Source organism: Scomber scombrus, chromosome 16 (assembly GCF_963691925.1).
Source record: "Scomber scombrus chromosome 16, fScoSco1.1, whole genome shotgun sequence".
NCBI lineage: Eukaryota > Metazoa > Chordata > Actinopteri > Scombriformes > Scombridae > Scomber > Scomber scombrus.
The window spans coordinates 4,236,478-4,255,652 of record NC_084985.1 but is presented as its reverse complement, the minus strand read 5'-3'; the positions used below and the strand labels follow the sequence as shown (position 1 = coordinate 4,255,652).

Sequence of the window (19,175 nt, the reverse complement as noted above, 5' to 3'; positions counted from 1 at the left end):
TTTAAAAATGACGATACCAGTACCAATCCTAGTACCCTTAAAGTTATACTGATACCAACTGAGTACTTCATTCGATACCCATTACACATTTAGTGCTCTGTCTTTTATCCGGTGTAACAGGCGTGTAGCGTAGCCATACTTTAGAGCGTTTATGAGGCATCTTGGTTGCTGAACTGCTAAGTGCGCTAACTCAAATTCACCACAACTTCACCACCACAGACGGGTCAAAGCTGCTGTGGCAGTGGACCAATCACATGTTGCATTAAATCCAAGAACGCTTGTTGTTGATTGGCTGTGAGCAAGTCCAGAGAAATAGTCATATTTTCGAGCTCTCGGTGCAAAAAGGATCGATTGCTGGGAGACATTTCGATAATACTTGGTAACGATTCATTTCAGTTGATACCTTAAAAAAGGTACCGATACCAGCCCTAGTCTCGGGTATGGGGACCCTAGTAAAGTGTCAAGAATCTTTTATGACCGGATGCTCTAGTTTAAGATGTGCATACACGTTCTGCTCCGTGGTCATCTTCTGTTGGGGGAAATGATATAGGCTGATATGTTTCACCAATCAGATGATTTCTTTGTTCTCTTAGAAACAATAGTTTAGGCTTGTTGAGATGAGCTGATGTCACTGTGTGTGTGTGTGTGTGTGTGTGTGTGTGTGTGTGTGTGTGTGTGTGTGTGTGTGTGTGTGTGCTGTCTCCTTATTGTACAATAATAATTGTTTAATCATCAACCCAGTAGTGTTTTGGGTACTATTTCATATTTGTGTTTAGTGTTTCCAGACAATTTCCACGACAATCTTGTGAATCCAGCAGCACAAAAACTCATTATAGCTGGAATGTATTACATTATAACGAAAAAACCCTCATTATAAAAGATATTTCTTTCTTATTAGAATGACAAAAACTACAACTAGATGCTTATTCGTGTTACAAGAAGTACATTTTCCTCATTATAATGAGAAAACATACTCATAACAAGTATCTTTGTAATGGTTGCATGTGAACATTTAAATTGATTAAAAGTATTACTTTCTTTTTAAGGGAGAACACTTTAGATGAGGTTGTCATCAGTTTGCAAACACTCTGAAGATTATTGCCTATTCTGCGTTTCGTATTAGAGAAAGAAGTATAGTGGCACTCTAGATGAGTTTCTGAAAGCCAATGGGATGCTTTTGTCTCACCTACCATTATGAGAAATGTTTATCATTATAACAAGAATGGTGTATATCTTTCAAACTTTGACGAAAACGACAAATTTCGACTTACTTACCCCTTCTCGTTTCCTATTATAAAGAAACTGCTGATTCACTTTATTCCAAACACGCTACTAGTTTTAAGCACTGGCACCTTTTTATTTATTTATTCCAATTCAAGCAGTGCTGAAGAGAATAAACATGCTGGGTAATTTTTCCTCCATTACTTTAATCTTTTGAAAGCTTTAGATGTGAGTCCTCTGGGACAACAGCACCCTCCCTTTGTTTCATGGTAACAGCAACTCAGCAGATTTCCCTCCCAAAAAAACTACAAAACTATAACCCGGTGGCTCACAGTGGAAAATGTACAGTAGCATAGAGACTGCTACGAGCTATTAGCTTTAATCCAGTTTATGGTAATCAGTTAATATTAAACTATATTATAAACTAAAATACCTCAAAGTGGCTACTTACCAATCTATAGATATTAAATTGCTGTTATTCTAATACGGCTTTTGCACAGGAAATACATTTTTGGGATATTTTTCCTCTCTTTCAGCCCATGTCTGTCTGCCTGAGTCATGTCTAATAAACATAATTAATTCGTCTGTTTGTATTCGACTCGTGTTTTCATCTCAGCGTTTTGTTGAACATTTTTCCCTCTCCCATCCCGCTGCTCTTATCTCCGCTCCAACAGCTCCTCATCAGCCTCCTCTTGTCCTCGCCTCACCCCAACTTCCTTTCTTTCATTTTTTTTTCCATATTTCCCCTCATTTTGATTCCTCTCCCCTCCCTTTTTTCCTTTTATTCTCCCTTCCTTGTTATCTATCTTCTCCCCCCTCTCTCTCTCTCCCGCCTCATCCTACTCTCTCAATTCCTGACTTCCCTCTTCATCTTCATATAGTCTATCTTTCTTTGTCTCTCTCCCTTCCTCTCCTCTACTTTTAACTTTATCTGCTTTACTTTTTCCACTCCTTTTTTTCCATTTTCTTTATCCCTTTATCTGCCTTCCCTTTCCTTCTCTTTTTAATGTCCTCCTTCGATTACCTCCTCACCTCCTTCTTTGTTTTTCTCCTCTTCTGCATTTTCTTATCTTTCCCCTCTATCCCTCATCCCATCCACTTCTTTTTGTGCTTCCTGTTCTCCCCTCCCTCTCCTAATCACATCAACACCTCATTCGCTCACTGTCAGACCTCTCCTATGATTTGAATACATTTTTATAATCTCTCTCCCTCTTGCCTCCTTGCTTCCCTTCATCCTTCACCTCTTCCACCTCGTGTTATTTTCCTGGTGGAATTTATCTGAAATCACTGTTGTCACAGCAACGAGTTAATGACTTTGAAAGTATTCAAAAAAACAAGGTTGCACACAGAAGCCGAGGTGGGGGTTTCCATCCAGGTTTTTATCCCTCTACAGCACATCGCTATTCTTATACATATTTCAAATATGCAGCATCAGCATTGTTGGGTGGACATATAACAGTAATGTGATTCATATAAGTAATGTGAGCAATGAGTAGTGTAAAGGCCCATTTATGCTCAATGTACGTACGAAAATGTATACGTCCTTTTCAAACGATGTTACCGTCACTGCTCACATACTTCCATTCGTCTTTTACGTTGGCATGGATGTTAACCAATACATCCACCAGGGGGCATCACAGAGTCAAAAACAAACATGGCGACTGTGGAGGAGATATTGATAATGTTCCCCTTGCATAAAAGATAAAAATGATATGTTTAAAGTTTCTAATCAACTCGCACAACCTTTCCTCAAAAAGTTCCGCCATTGTTATTTCTTCTTCGTGTCTCACTAGAGCTACGTATCGGGTAGTGACAGCAACACTGCCCCCCCAACGGTTTCCAGTGGTACTGCTCTGTTTGGCCCGTATCCGTAAGCTTTATGGAAACGTGCAGAAATACGGACGAAATGAACGCGAAGCACGGACAGAAGGCTCCGTCTGTATCCGGATTCGTATTTAATGTTGAGCATAAATGGGCCTTAAGGGGTTATGATTTTAATTTCATTACTGCTGCTGATTTGGAAAATGGTCCTCTAAAGAAAAATGACACAATACGTCGTAATTTTGCTTAAAAACAACATGTAGTTACATTTGGGTGACAGATGCCATCTAGTGGCCGTAGTAATTATGACTCGGAGCAACGGTGCTGTTCAGATGGCATATACGGTAACAGTCAGAAGTTTGGACACACCTTCCTGTTCACCTTTAGTTTTTCCAAACTTGACGGGAACTGTAGAGGGGTGGTGGGAGGTTATAATGCAATGGTGGACTAAGCCACAGGAGATGGTTCCTTTCCCGTTTCTAACAGCACGTCAGTCACTATGTAGGAGAGATATTTACACACTCCGCATTTGGACAATAAAATGGCTGAGGATAAATGTAGTGCATTATTCAGCCATAGTTACATTTGGATGCCATCTAGTGGCCAAAGTAATTATAAACTGGAGCAGTAGTGCAGTTCAGATGACGTATACATACAGTGCCAGTCAAACGTTTGGGTGGGTTAGTAACGCAACGGTTGACTTAGAAACAGGAAAGCTTTAACAAACCAAACACGTAAACCTTAACCCCAGTGTTGTCACGTCATAAAACGCCATGATTAGAAAAATCCTCCTATGTGTCGTTCTGGAGAGCACAAGGTCAATCAATACAGTATCTATGGTTGTTTCATTTGGAGGATTCGTCATGATTTGTGGGTTTTATGATTGATTGATATCCTGCGTTTAATGGAAGAACTGATCTGGTATGGTGAAGAAGCCTCTATTCCCATTTCTCACGTGTTGCATCTTACTAGCGTGCTTGTCAACATTAGCCACCGGTAAATGTACATTCAGCAATCACTTTAGGGTGTTTAGGGTTCAGAGTTAAGTGCTTCAACTTCACTATGAGGATTCAATTTCTGGAGTGTTTCTGCATGTTAATACTCCCAAATTGGGTACTGGCTGATTATTAAACCACAATCCCGTTTTCCTTTACTAATTCTGTGTTAAATACAGGGAATGTAACATTTGGGTGGGGCGACTTTAAAGTTGTTTAAAAGGCATCTTTAAGCTCTGTTGCACTGAGTTACAAAACTATAGAATAATGACTAAAAGCTCTGTAGATCAGCACAGTTATCTGATCTGCTCAAGGTTCAAGATTCATTTTAATCATCACTACACATTGCAGATTTATACAATAAAATTCAGTTGTAGCTATCTCTATGCTGCACACAAAGTCAATGTTTTATATAAATATTAAAATATTTTAAAGTAGAATAAAATGAAACAATCAATTTTGCAATAAAGTAGACTGTAGATAACATAAAATGCATTTACTAGTGGAGTTTTGTTATTGTAGAGCAGCCATTTTGCATTGATAGATTGAGATTGACTGGAGGAGAGAGAGAGAAAGAGAGAAAGAGAGAGAGAGAGAGAGAGAGAGAGAGATACATTCATCCCCTCCACAGTACACCAGCATGCAGTGCAGCCACATGACAGGGCGGGTTTTCTGTGTTGCAGGTTTTGCTCTTGCTTTCATTCAGTTGGAAAAACTCACAATTATTATTATTTTTGTCTTTTTCTAAGTGCACTCTGTATGATGTCTGACAGAAGTAGAACCACGTACAAGGCTGGGTGGTTTTACATATGGATTTAATGTGTGTTTCTTCCACTTGAATACAGTCAGATCACCCTGGGTGCATGTTAACGCCACGTGTTACGGCAGTCAAACACATGCACAGCAAAAAAAAAAAAAAAAAGACTGTAACATGAACAAACTCAAATGAACGTACACTCAAAAGCTGCATGTACACAGGCAGATTACACACATGCATGAACACACGCAAACAAACACAAACACAGTTGAGTCATTTGACATTTACGCAGTTTATACAAATATTATTGTGGACTGAATTCACTGTCACATTTTAGCTCTGCATGTTTTCTGTGTGCATGACTGCGTTTGGTTTGACTCCTTAAAGTGATCATTTTAACCCCAAATCATGATCTTCCCCTAAACATAACCAAGTGGCTTTTATACTGAAACCTAACCAGACCGTAACCACGGTGATGTTAGGTCTTTAAAACACATTTTTAACAGTGATATGCTGCTTTTCTGTCAACAGGGGTGCCAGATTTGACTTAATTATGCATCATTATAGAGTCACATACTAAAAAACAACATTTAATTTTTATGACTTGTTGGCAATTTTCCTCTTTTTTTAATGCAGATTTTCTAAATCTTTAACACTTTGCAAATAAAACATGACTCATAATGATTTAAACAATATCACATGACATTCAATCTACAAATGAATACATCAATTTGAGGTTGATGCAAGCTTAACCTTTGTGTCGTCCTCCCGGGTCAAATTGAACCCGTCTGTTTTGACTGTTCCTTCTTTCCTCCCTTCCTCCCTCCTTCTCTCCTTCCTTCCTTCCGTCTGTCCTTCCTCCCTCCTTCTCTCTTTCCTCCCTTCCTTCTTTCCTTCCTCCATCCCCCTTTATTCCTTCCTTCTGTCCTTCCTCCCTTCCTTCTTTCCTGTCCTTCTTTCCTTCCTTACTCCCTTCCTCTTTTCTTTCTCCCTCCCTCCCTCCCTCCCTCCCTACCTCCTTCCTTCTTTACTCTCTCTCTCCCTCCCTCCTTCCTTCCTTCCTTCTTCCTCCCTTCCATCTTTCCTTCCTTCCTTCCTTCCTTCCTTCCATCTTTCCTTCCTTCCTTCCTACCTCTTTCTTTCTTCCTTCCTTCCTTCCTTCCGTCCTTCCTTCCTTCTTCCTCCCTCCTTTCCTTCCTTCCTTCTTCCTCCCTCCTTTCCATCTTTCTTCCTTCCTCCCTTCCTACCTTCCTTCCTTCCGTCTTTCCTTCCTTCCATCTTTCTTTCCTTCCTTCCTTCCTTGCTTCTTTCCTTCCTTCCATCTTTCCTTCCTTCCGTCCTTCCTTCCTTTCATCCTTCCTTCCTTCTTCCTCCCTCCTTTCCTTCTTTCTTCCTCCCTTCCATCCTTCCTTCCTCCTTCCCTTCCATCTTTCCTTCCATCCTTCCATCTCGAGGACAACAGGAGGGTTAAAAGAAGACAGGACGTAAAAAATAAAGCATAAAAACGTCCATATATATTTACACCACTAAGATTGGATCGGACAGAATTTAAGATTAAAGCTTCATTGTGTTGGCATCGTTTAAATCCACAATAACATGTTCACTGATAGAAAATGTGGCAGGAATACAAATATAAAATCAATCCTAAATGGTGATATGTCCACATACTGTTAATTTCAAAATAGGTTTCATTGAAAAGTCAACATAAAATCAGTCCAAATATTATATTTTCACAGATATGTCGCTATAACAGTACACACACAATACTGTATATACCAGCAATCTGCATGAAAGAGACTCACTATCCCTCATTACCACACCACCAGCGTCCGCAGTCCATTGATGTAGAATCCCCTCATTTCTATGCTTTCGCTCACATGTGTAGATCAATGTACAGCCGGCTATATATAGAGCTGCTCATGTATTGGATTTCCCTGGCAGGGAGCTATAAATAGAACGAGGGGCGAGGAAAGAGGGGGCGAGAGGGACCCCAAAGGAATAAGACAAACACAGAAGGATAAGGGGAGGAGGAGGAGGAGCGGGAGATAGGAGGTCTACAGTATATATATAGGCTCTGCTTTCTATACTTGCAATGCAGAATTTAATTAATCTTTTCCTCCCTGCTGTGTGTTACAGTTACATTCTCAGGCTATTTTTCTGGGTCCCCCCCCCCCCCCCAAGGCAAAATTGCTGCACCATCACCCTTCTTTTCATAATCACACCATTACATTTTTTGTGTCTTTGTCTAAATAAACAAGAAAACCTTAATGACAGTGATGTGTGACAGCAGCTGTTAAACCCCTTTTTTAAAAAAAGGACATAGTTACATCTGTGTATCAGTGACAACTTATCCCTTTAGCACCTTGGTGTCGAGGGAATTTTGCTTCTGTTACTCCACAGTGGAGCTCTTAAAGGATGCCTCGGGCAGAAGTAGTAGGTTTCTATGTCCGCTGGGAGGTTTTTTTTTTTTTACGAGCTGTGCTAGGCAGAAGCTTGTGTTCGGTGCTGATCGAGATGCTTCTGCTGCACAGTTACTCCCAGCCTGCGAGCCGAGGCAGTCACAGCCATTTAACTTCATGTTGTACATGGCTGTCATCCTCACACTGTTAGTTTGAGATAAGTCGTTTTGTTTAGAGTTCACACGTTGGAAATACGTGTTAAGATTAAGGCTGCTGCTAATTATTTTCAGCATCAATTAACATGAAGATTCTTTTTTTTATTAATTTAGTCTATAAAAATGCCACAATCTTGATTTTTCAGAGCCTTAAGTGATGTCTCAGAGTGACTGAATGAAGTTCCCATTTACCACAGTTCACTATACAGCAGGGGTGAGAGGTCATGTCAAAGATCTTGTCCCTCATCCTCCTCTCTGCCACTAACTCAAGGCTGTCCAGTTCCAGCCAAACCACAGATTTGGCCTTCCTGGCATTTATTCCTCCTCCCCAGCACACAACCGTGACGAACAGAGCACTCATTATACACAGCCTGGTAAAACATCCTAAATAGCTTGTTACACATGTTAAAGGAGGGCAGATTTAGGGCTGTTTCCACTGCAGGAACTTCAGGGTACAGGGCCGTCACCATTGGCGCATGTCTCCATAGTAGGAACCACCACTGAAGGACAATCTCCTGGACCTTTTATTGGGGCAAAACAGGTCCATGCTTCGGGGTATGTAAGTCTGTGCGGCCCCTTGAGGTTGACTCGGTGCTCATTGGGTATACTGACGTCAACAGAAATCACCAAAATTAGCGTCATTTTAAAAAGCCAGCAGAAGAGAAGTTAGTATTGGAAGATGGAGATGGACAAGAAGATGTATGATGAGTGGACCGACGATGAGGTACAGGCCCTGTTGGCTTATTATATCACCTCCAGAGTCCGGTGGTTCCTACTCGGCAATGGAGACACAACGGCTGAGAGGACGTTCCTGTAAAGTTCCCGCCTCCTAAATTCCACTTTGAACTTCCTTAATGGAAACAGGACTTTTCTAAAGACGGCAGCCTGCTCTGTCCTTTCTTGAAGAGAGAATCTGTGTGGTTTAACCAATCCAGTTTATTGTTGCTGTTATTTGCATCAGTAGAAACACATTTGGGGTTTACAGGTTGTGAAGAATTGGAAGATTGGTGGTTTGATTCCCGGCTCCTCCAGTCCATATGTCCTTGAGCAAGATACCTAACCCCAAATTGCTCCTGTTGCTATGCCAACGGTGTATGAATGTGTATGAATGGCTAGTTTCCCTCTGATGAGCAGGTTGGCTCCCTGCGTGGTAGCTCCTGCCATCAGTGTATGAATGTGTGTGAATGAGACGTAATGTAAAAGCGCTTTGAGTGGTCATAAAGACTACAAGACCGCTATATAAGTACAGTCCATCTACTATTTAGACAGTCAGTCAAAAGGACATTTTTATAACCAGAAGATGTTCTTATTAATGGTGATCTGTAAAGAATTGGTTGATGGTTGTTTAACCTTTATTAAAGCCCATAGTGACAACTTGTAACCTACCATATAAAGGTTGTCTCTTTATACCTTTATTATAGTGCTAGACACCTTAACATTTAGGCAATTTAGTTTTAACTTACCTAGCATTTTGGATTTACACATTGTGGAAGAATCCCATTGGCTAATGTTTATCAAATTGACCCTGTCTGTTTTGACTGTTCCTTCTTTCCTCCTTCCCTTCCTTTTTTCCTTCCTCTCTCCTCCTTAATTTCTTCCTTCTATCCTTCCTTCCTCCTTCCCTTCTTCTTTCCTTCCCTCCTTACTTCCTTTCCTTCCTCCTTCTCTCTTTCTTTCCTCCCCCTACCTTCTTCCCTGTCCTTCTTTCCTTCCTTCCTCTTTTCCTTTCTCCCTCCCTCCTTCTTTCTTTCCTCCCTCCCTCCTACCTCCCTTCCTTCCATCGTTCCTCCGTCCTTCCTTCCTTTCTCCCTTCCTTCTTTCCTTTCTCCCTCCCTCCCTCCCTCCTTCCTTCTTTCCTCCCACCCTCCTACCTTACTTCTGCCTTCTTTCCTCCGTCTTTCCTCCCTTCCTTCCTCCCTCCTGTCCTTCCTTCTTCCTCCCTTTCATCCTTCCTTCCTCCCTTCTTTCCTTCCTTCTTCCTCCCTTCCTTCCTCCTTCCTCCTTTCCATCCTTGACGCGAGGACAACAGGAGGGTTAATAAATGCACATGGGTTTCTAATAAGCCATCACATTCAACATACATTCATTATAGCACGAGACACCTGGACATGTGGATGTTTTAGTTGTATTATCCCTACAGTAGGTCACCTTACCAGAAATGACTTCCGATAATGCATGTTAGTCACCTTTCCCGTTTTATAGATTTGAATCAATACACACATCGATTGTGAATTTCCATTTCAAGATTCCCTCTGACCCGAGCCAATGCATTGTCCTCTTATGAACTCTACCCTTTGTATAATTATTGATTATCGCTCTGTCTTTGAAAATAGTGTTCTGACTCTCTGAAGGGATATCGGTATTGATTCAGTGATATTTACTGTTACGCTCAGCAGAACCTCTTTTCCTTTAACCACACAATGCAAAGTCTGAGTAAAGTATTGGAGTAAGGAAACATTTTACAGTAAGCTGCCAGGGCCTTCACTCCAGTGTTAAAACAGAAAAAGGAGTCTAAAGAGGAAAGTTCACTCATTTTCAAGAGATCTGTGGTTGATATTCAGCACGATTTCAGCCTTGCTTTCAATCCAACAACAAACAACAATTTCGTTGTTTAAACTTTGAATTTTTGTTGAGGATTTGGTTTCCTTTCTGTCCACAAAGTGAGAAAGACACTGCAAACATTGCCATCTTGCATCTTTTTCTGCATAAGCACTGCAGCAGCCAAGAATCACCAGACTGTTTGTGTTTGTTGCAGCTGCTGCTGTTGTGTGTTGTACCATATTGGGAGCCAATGACATCACATTTGTACAAGTCACTGTGTAATTTATAAACTAGATAGATAAACTTTTTTAAGTGTATGTTCTTTTGACCTTCCTTTCCGTCTTTTCAGAAGTACACCAAATTGCTTTTTTTTCTGAAGTGTTAGATGAAAAAAATCGATACAACTTTCATGTGCCTGGAGTACAGATGTACAGCCAGGAGGTGATTAGCTTAGCTTAGCATATAGACTGGAATCACAGGGAAACTGATCTAGTCTGACTCTGTCCAAAGTTAAAAAATCTACCTGCAGCACATCTAAAAGATCATTAAAATGTTGAATCTCTCCTAACTATACCTTGGATAATAATAACTTTAAAATTAAGTATTGCCTGGAAAAAATAACTCAATATTAAAGCCACAAATTGCCATTTTAAAGTCATTGTTCATATTCAGAATAAACAAATGAGATACATGTTAATTGGCGCTCTTTGTAGACAGCTAAGCTAGCCGTTTCCCCACTGCTTCCATAGTTTATCCAACCTCCAGCTCCATATTTAACACTCACATATAAGAGCAGTATTGATTTTCTCCCTCTGGCCTAACTGTCAAAATAGTGAATACTTTATCTTGTTATTTTCGAGTGTTTATGGAATCTATTTGATTCAGTATAGATTGTGCAAGGGGGCACTCAGTCCAAAGACAGGTTGTCATAAATAGTGAAGCAGGTGAACTCAAATGCAAAGACTACAGGCTGATGAAAAAGTTATTTATTCTTGGAATGAAGCAGGCAGAATAAAAACTAGCAGAGCTGAACAAACAGTAAACCAGACCGAACAGATGATCCAACAAGACCGAACTGCAAACCAAGACTTTAATACAGACAGAACTAATAATAAGGGACACAAGGGAGCAGGCTGGGAGTTGATTGGCTGGGAAAGATACTAGGAGCAGAGCAAGGTGGACGAGACTGAAACAAGACAGGTGTGAAGGTAACAGCAGGCTGGGGAAAAACAGCGAGAGCAAGGCAGGGCTAACGAACATGATGCAGGGCAGGTGTGCAGGGAACGTTGGGCTGGAGAAGAGTGCAGGAACACAGAAAAAGGAAACACAGCACACTGAAAACCAAAAGCTAGAATCCTCTTACTACAACCCAAGAAAAATGCATGAATATAAACCCAAGTACACAACATCAGAAGCTAACGAATAATGCAAGGCAGACTTACAAACCAACAACTGAAATATTTTAAACACGCTTTGTGAGGTCCAGTTGTATCTGTTTGTTATTGCAGTGTGCAGCTGGATACTGTGGTGCATTTATTTCTTTTTTTTAAATCATTTGACGCTTGTATAGGCTACCTCTCAATGAACTATTCATTGGACTATAGGACCTGCTGACTTTGCACACTGATTTTTGCACTTTTGCACACAGCTGCCAACTCTTCTTCTTCTTTCTTCTGTGTTTTTTATCTTGTTATTTATGTGTACGGGTATGTTGTGGTGCGAGCTGTCAAATAAATTGCCCTCCAAGGGATTAATAAAGTTGTCTTGAATCTTGAATCTTGAAAGCAAACCCAAATGACCAAAAAGACAAAACCCATGACAAAGGTAGCTCACTGCCAACAGCTAGGACTGTCAACCTCCCATATCCTATATTTCTGTGTATTTAATTCCTCAGCAGTCCATTCAAACAGTTCCTACCTACTCCTGAAACCCGATGACAAAAAATATAGGGGCTACAGAAGCTGAATTCAAGAAACCAAGAGACCAAAACCACAAAGAGTCCAAAAAACCACAATAACATTAAAAATAGTAGTTTTATAAAACACAATTTTATTACATCAACCTCTGTTATTTCTGTGCATTAAAGTCTTTAACATTCAAATAGTTACTACTCACTTCTGTTTGTAGCCGCCAATCTTGCAAATCTTGCAAAATTGCTTGAAATAGCTGGTTGTTATGTGTTTATCGATATATGCCTAACAATGGCTTAGAGGGGTGACATTTTCTACCATTTACTTTGGATTTGGAGCAGTTGTGAAGCATTAAGACTGCAGCAAAGTGTGATGGCTACATCAGTAGTTATTTTTTTTCCTGATGTGTGCAGCAGCAGCAGCAGCAGCAGCAGCAGCAGCAGAAGGCAGTTTGACTCAGGACCAGTTGGCCTGACTCGGGAATAACCAGTAAAATAGGCCATGTGCTCCCTCGCTATTACTATGTTTGTGATTATGAGTCACATATTACTCCATAAATGGCAGGAGGTTCCTTAACCCTCTGCTGTTCTGGGCCTGATTAGACGTGTTATCACTCGGAGTGAGCTGGGTTTCACTTAAAATTCAACTGTGTTTGAGCTTTCCATCACGATAAAGAAGAATTAGTCATTTAAAACTCTGTATTACATTGAGTTTTATATGGTTTATTCTAATCTAATGTCTTTGTTCAAACTGGCATTCAATGACATCAATAGGTTAGATTTCTTCAGCCAACAAACAAAGAAACAAATTGCATTTTCATTTCTTAATGGACATTGCTCCATTAATCCAATAAAGTTAATTCATCATAAAATGACTAACAGAGAAGATACATATTCATTTGCATTACTTTAAATGGTAATAATCATTTTTGCAACATACAAAAAGGACAGTTAAATGAGCTATAGGTATGAATTGTGAAGCAATTTACATGTATTAATCTTTTCTTTTTTTTGTCAATGAGTGAACAGATTGTAACGTAAGACCTTCCCTGACTTTCAGTTGCTTGTAACAGCCTGTGAACTGATTTCTATGGACTTGGCCAGTATTTCAGAGGAAAATCTAAAGGATTTGTTGTTTTTGTGCCTTGCCTCTCTCCCACTAACATCATCAAACAACCGGCAGGCACCACAACAAAAAAGGGTGCTGTCCGATTAGAAACACCCTGCAGATATTAGCCCTTCAGCTCTGTTGCCCACCAGGTTGGCAGGTATTTAGCAGCCTATCCATGCCAGCTATATCACCATTTCTGGCTACAGTACTTTTGTTTTTTTTTGGGGGGGGGGGGGGGGTTGAGACAGACAACCATCACACATTTCACATCAAATCTGCAACATGTTCTCCCCAGTCACAGCTCACTGAGCCTACCAGTGTTCAGTTTAGTGTAGCAGTTGGTGGGTCGGGGTTAGGTGGTTGATTAATACATATTTCTGCAGGTTGGGCAGCACAGATTGGCTCTCATAACAGGCCTGGTGCATGGGAGTATTAAAAAACACTGAGGGGCTAAAAAAAAGTAAACCTGGGTTTTTTAAGTGACCCATTATTCGCTCAGTTTCAAGCATAGACTGTATATAAGAAATGGATGTAACATCCGTGACGTCACCCATTGCTTTGTGGACTGCTGCTCAGAGGCCAATAGGTTCGGATCTGAGCAGCGCCATCTTGAAAGTTTCAGGTGCATGCTGGGAAAAATAAAAACACAGATTCTACTTATATGGGCATCAGGAGGAGCATGAGGCGCCCTCCTGAACCTGTGAACCAATCAACCTGTCAATCACGACGTAGCCACGCCCTAATGCATACCCTGCTTTATCGTCACATATAAAATCAGGGAGGCCAAAATGTCCCAAATGAACATTATACTGCATTGAAGAAGGCTTTAAACTAGCGATTGAGACCATAAACACATTTTGAAAAGGTTTACTGAGGTTAGAAATCAAGTGAGAAGTTGGTGAATTCTCCATTGACTTGTATAGAGACGGAAGTCCTTTTGACACCAGAAACGGTCGCCCCCTGGTGGCCTTTTGATAGAATGCAGTTTTAAGTTACTTCCGCGTTGGCCTCATTTCAGAGGACCAGAACTCCCCGCCTGGTTTCAAGGGACAGTATAGCGGAATCGATCAGCACAGCCATGAGTGATCTTGTGTTTTTAAGACAGTGAAGAGAGTAAAATGGGGCCTATAAATGTACCTTGTGGTGCTCCATAGTAAAAGTGGGAGCAGAGAAAGAAGAAATGTTACCAATCCTATTGATCACATAGAAAGAACATGGGAGTTCAAACTAAATTACCAGTCACCAAACAAATTTATTGGTCAAACTAAATAAAACACTTTCATAATAAAAACATTTTCCATACCGCCTGAGGTGTGCGGATGATGAAACCATTTTCCCTCCAGCTCACACAATTTTTCAGCCGCAGATAAGAAGTTTATAGTTTTCTCCTGGGAACGGGACTTATGGAAGTAGATTGCCTGTTCTGTAACACTGAGGGATGAGAGCCCACCTGAAGTGGGGACGACCCATTTTGAGGCTGAACACATCATTTCTTCTGAAGACAGATCGTGTGTGTGTGTGTATATGTGTGTGTGTGTGTGTGTATATATGTGTGTGTGTGTGTGTGAGTGTGTATATGTGTGTGTGTGTGTGTGTGTGTGTGAATATAGGCCAGTAGCTGTGAACCATCAAACTGAAGGATGTGATTACCACTGACTTTGTACCCTATAGAGACCGCGCGGCACATGTCAGATCACATCAGGCTCTCATTGCACTTGAAATGATGATAACGGACCGGGCATGTACAATTTTTTAAGATGATATAGATCTTTCCTCGTGGTGTTTGCCACTGCATCACAGGGAGCCGTATCTCAACTGGATGTCATTGCAGGAGCCCTGACACTGCAGCAGTCCTGCAGGAAATGTTCTTTATAGAGTTTGAGCATCAATATGGAAGCAGTGCACCAAAAATAGATGACTATTTTAATGTTTAATGCAAATGCAACTAAATTAAAAGCTTATATTTGCATACATTTTTGTTGTTTAATCTCATATTCCTGTACATAACCAGGTCAGATTTACATCCAGTGTCAACATGCATTGCCAGTGCAGGAAGTAGTGTGTCCTTTATGGAGCAAGGTGGGAAATATGTGTTTGGGGTGGATCGGCATGTAGTTAATATTAGCCTTTTTATTAACTGGAATCACAATCTACCTAATTTTCTATATTTTTCTTGCAAATGTGTGTATCCAAAGTCTGATATATCGTATATTTCTGTGCCATAAACCTTTATTGTTGTCCAAAATCTATTATAAATATGACAATGAGCCGCAGCACTAGTTAGACTACCCACTTAATATAGAGAATGTCACAATTTGACTTTTTCTATGTTAGTGCAGCAACAATAAAGTTTAATAATAACAACAATTGCATGTCTAAATTATGAATGGTCAACATCGACTTTTGGTGTGTTTGTCGTATTTTATCCTTTATTTATTTAGCAAATTTAGACTTTATGTAAAATATATATTAAATTGGGTTCAGGCTACAATTCAAAAACACTTGAAAAAAATCCTGCAGCAGTGTCGACCACTTATCTACTGCATGTTACGCCAAATTTACTTGGTTACTATGACGATAAAGACCACATGGCGCTATTTAATTTGGTATTATGGTCTATTAATTACAAAATAGTGCAACTGTACAGTACATAACTTCATGCCATGCTTGTAAAAGATATGTATTTAACATCCTATTTTGGAGTTTTTGTTTAGTAAAATATGAATATTTCTCTGCACTACAATTACAGTTTTAGCCCAAATATGCTGCTTAAATTTCTATAAAACAAACAAACCAACAAATATCTGTGTCTGGATGCATCAGTGCAGAAAAGTAACTAAGTGCATTTACTCAAGTATTGTATTTAAGTACAATTATGAGATACTTTTTTAGTTGAGTAATTCCATTTAATGCAACTTTATACTTCTACTCTACGTACATTTCTGCTATTTTCTCCACTACATGTATTTGACTGCCATTAATATTTACCTTTATGCCTATGATTTTATATTAAAAAAATAAATATAATGCATTGTTAAATATTACAGTACAGTACATTACAGTAGGCCGTGTGTGTGTGTGTGTGTGTGTGTGTGTGTGTGTGTGTGTGTGTGTGTGTGTGTGTGTGTGTAAAAGCATGGGTACATGTGTGGGCAACAAGGGATTTCGTCCCACCTGCCAACACTAACCACACACACACACACACACACACACACACACACACACACACACACACACACACACACACACACACACACACACACACACACACACACACACAGAGTGAGTCACAGGGCAACACAGCCTACTGTATCAGTCTGTGGGTCGCCAGGGGCTGATGAGGCCACTCAACCATGAAAGAGGGTATGGAGGCATAAGAAGCTGCAGACAAACTCTCTCACACACACACACACACACACACACACACACACACCACACACACACAATATGACATGCAAAAGCACAGGGAGACACATGCACACACGTCTTTTTTTTCTTTTTTCTCACAAGCAAATATGTGACATCCTGTTCTCTCTCTGTCTGTCTGTCGCTTGTGTCTTTTTGAGATTGTGTCGACACAATTATTGATAAATTGTGCAAATATATGAAGAATATAATCAAGAGAATGTCAAGCAACTATTAATAAAAAACATTTCAAGGAGAACTCCACTAATTTTTACACATGAAAGTCTTCTCGGAGAGTATTACTGCCTTTTTTTATAAAGTTATATAAAGTTATATAAAGTTATATAAAGGCTTTTTGGGCTCCAGAGGACGCTGCATTAAGTTTAAATTACAGAGTTCAGTGGGAATAAATTGCCTCAAGTGATGTCACTGGAGTCAGGGTCAGTTTGGGTCTGCAGCTGAAGACGACAAGTTTTGGAAATGAAAGAAAATCTGAGTGTGTGGCTTAAGAAATCAGTGAGATTACCACACCTCTAAAAAGTTGCTGCTCATCTCTGCTCGAAGCTAAATTATCAACTACTAACATTACACATCCAACACATCCAAATCTGTGCAGCTGACGGCTTTGAGTCAAGGTGCATGCTGGGAAGGTTTTGATAAGTAAGAGGAATGCACGGAATAAGAATAATAATCACATTTCTGATTCTGCAGCATCAGTTTTGACACTTTCTGTTAGAATCCGTCCAGCTTGAGTCCAAATTTATGGATCACTCTTTTAATAGAGAGTAGACAGCACAGTAATCAATAATGTGATGACTTCTGGATAATTTATCTTCTCCACAATATAAAATATTACTTTGAATTTATTTGACGTCCCTTAACATCCAGATAATGCAATAACTGTCAATTACTCCTTCATACTTCATGTTTTTAATTAGAAATATGACAAGGTGATTTACTAATGTCAGTTATTTCCTTTTTTTTCTCTCTTAACACTTAAACAGACATGAGTGGAAATTTGCTTGATTTATCTTGTTTGCACCTAAGTAAACATTTCCACGAATAATTTAAAAAATATTTTGTATATTTTGGATTTTATGAGTTGTATCTCCACCAGGATACATTGCAACTATTAAGGTATAAACACGTGCATGTATCTCCTGGTGCAAATTGCCTGTTTAAGGGTTAATCTAACATAATATTATTATATTATATTATCATATATTGTACTCTGAAAATCACCCAGAGCACTTTAAATCCATTTACACTTAAATCAAAATCCATAATCCCCAGATTATTAACAATTATTCATAGAGTTTAACTGATAATAACAGCATGTATTACTTATTGCATTCTTATTTATATGCATATTTACATTTGTAACCATCATAGTGTTACTAGTTCATTTAACTTGATGATGTCACACTTTCCACTCATGCAGAGGGATATTTTCTAACATTAAGACAACTTTCAGAAACAAAGCTCAGTACTCCAAAATCAAACCATTTAGGCTCCTTTCATTAATCTGTCTTCTCTCTTATTGAAGATGTATTTTATTCCTCATGCTGACAATCATTTCCTCTCGCTTATTATTGGGAGGAAAAGATGAATGCACAACTCACTCCACAGCTGCATGTTTGGGTGTTTTGTTCATTAATGAGTTACACGATGCTAATTGTTGCTGTATGTATGAATCAGTCATGCTGTCAGTGTGCACGAGGAGTCCTCAATTCCAGCCTGCACGCTCTTTAAGCCATGCAGTCTTTAGTGCACGTGTGTGTGCGCGCGCGTGCATGTGTCTTCTTCTCCCTCAAGCCTTCATCACTGTAAAAACCCCCCTCCTCACACACACACACACACACACACACACACACACACACACACACACACACACACACACACACACACACACACACACACCAGTCCCACCTCCCCTATACCCAAACTACAGTGAAGCCCATTCAACCGATTCTCCGCAGTGCTGAAAGAGCAGAGTGAAGTAAAGAAGGAGAAGGAGGGAGGGAGTGGGGGAGCTAAGAGAAGAGAACAGGGGAGATACGGTCACACACGAGTAAGAGAGAGGGAGAGAGGGAGTGCGGAGAGAGCAAGAGTGAGAGGAAGAGTGAGAGAGAGAGAGAGAGAGAGAGAGAGAGCGATAAGGGGAAAACTGCAAATTTGGTACCCAGGCTTCCCAGTGCGCACGGATCTCTCGTCGGCTGCACCGTCCGACCAGCTCTCCGCTCTGCAGGGTGAGTAAAGCTTTTCTTGCTGCTTGATTTTGCAACTGCGCCGAAACCCTCTCCTCTTCCTCCACCCAATTATAACTCATCATTTCACCTCACCTCACTCTAACCCTCTCCCCTTCTTCTTCTTCTTCTTCTTCTTCTTCAACGCACCACCAACCAACCATTTAATATTTGTTAAAGCCGCCACTCGCTTCACTCAGGACTTGTGTTTCGGCTGTAGAGAGCTCAGAGATGATGCTCATGCATGTGACTGACTGTGTGCCTCTCTCTGTGTGTGTTGACATACAATTTCAGCTCTCCTCATCATCTTTTTAAAAAAAAACAAAAAGAAGACAGGGGTGTTGTATAAGAGGAAGAGGGTATAGCCTCAAGTCGGAAAGGAGGAGATGTGCGCTGTTTTTGTTGACAGCAGCTGATGAGTGTGTCTGCACGGCTGTTAGCGGAGGAATGTACTGTACAGTGATTAGTGTGGCGCATTTGGAAGGAGCGCGTTGTTAACACTGTACAGTCAGTCAGAATACTGTCTGGGAATTAAAAAAAAAAAAAAAGGCACAA

General features: G+C 40.2%; 1 protein-coding gene across 1 annotated transcript in view; it reads left to right on the top strand.

The window, feature by feature from the left end:
- Nucleotides 1–8,087: 8,087 nt before the first annotated feature.
- LOC133996891 (voltage-dependent calcium channel gamma-7 subunit-like) overlaps nucleotides 8,088–19,175 on the top strand; it is a 52,748-nt gene continuing 41,660 nt past the window's right edge. The window contains exon 1 of the mRNA XM_062436406.1: nucleotides 8,088–8,187. Coding sequence (XP_062292390.1) covers nucleotides 8,088–8,187 — 100 coding nt within the window. The remainder of the gene's footprint in view (nucleotides 8,188–19,175) is intronic.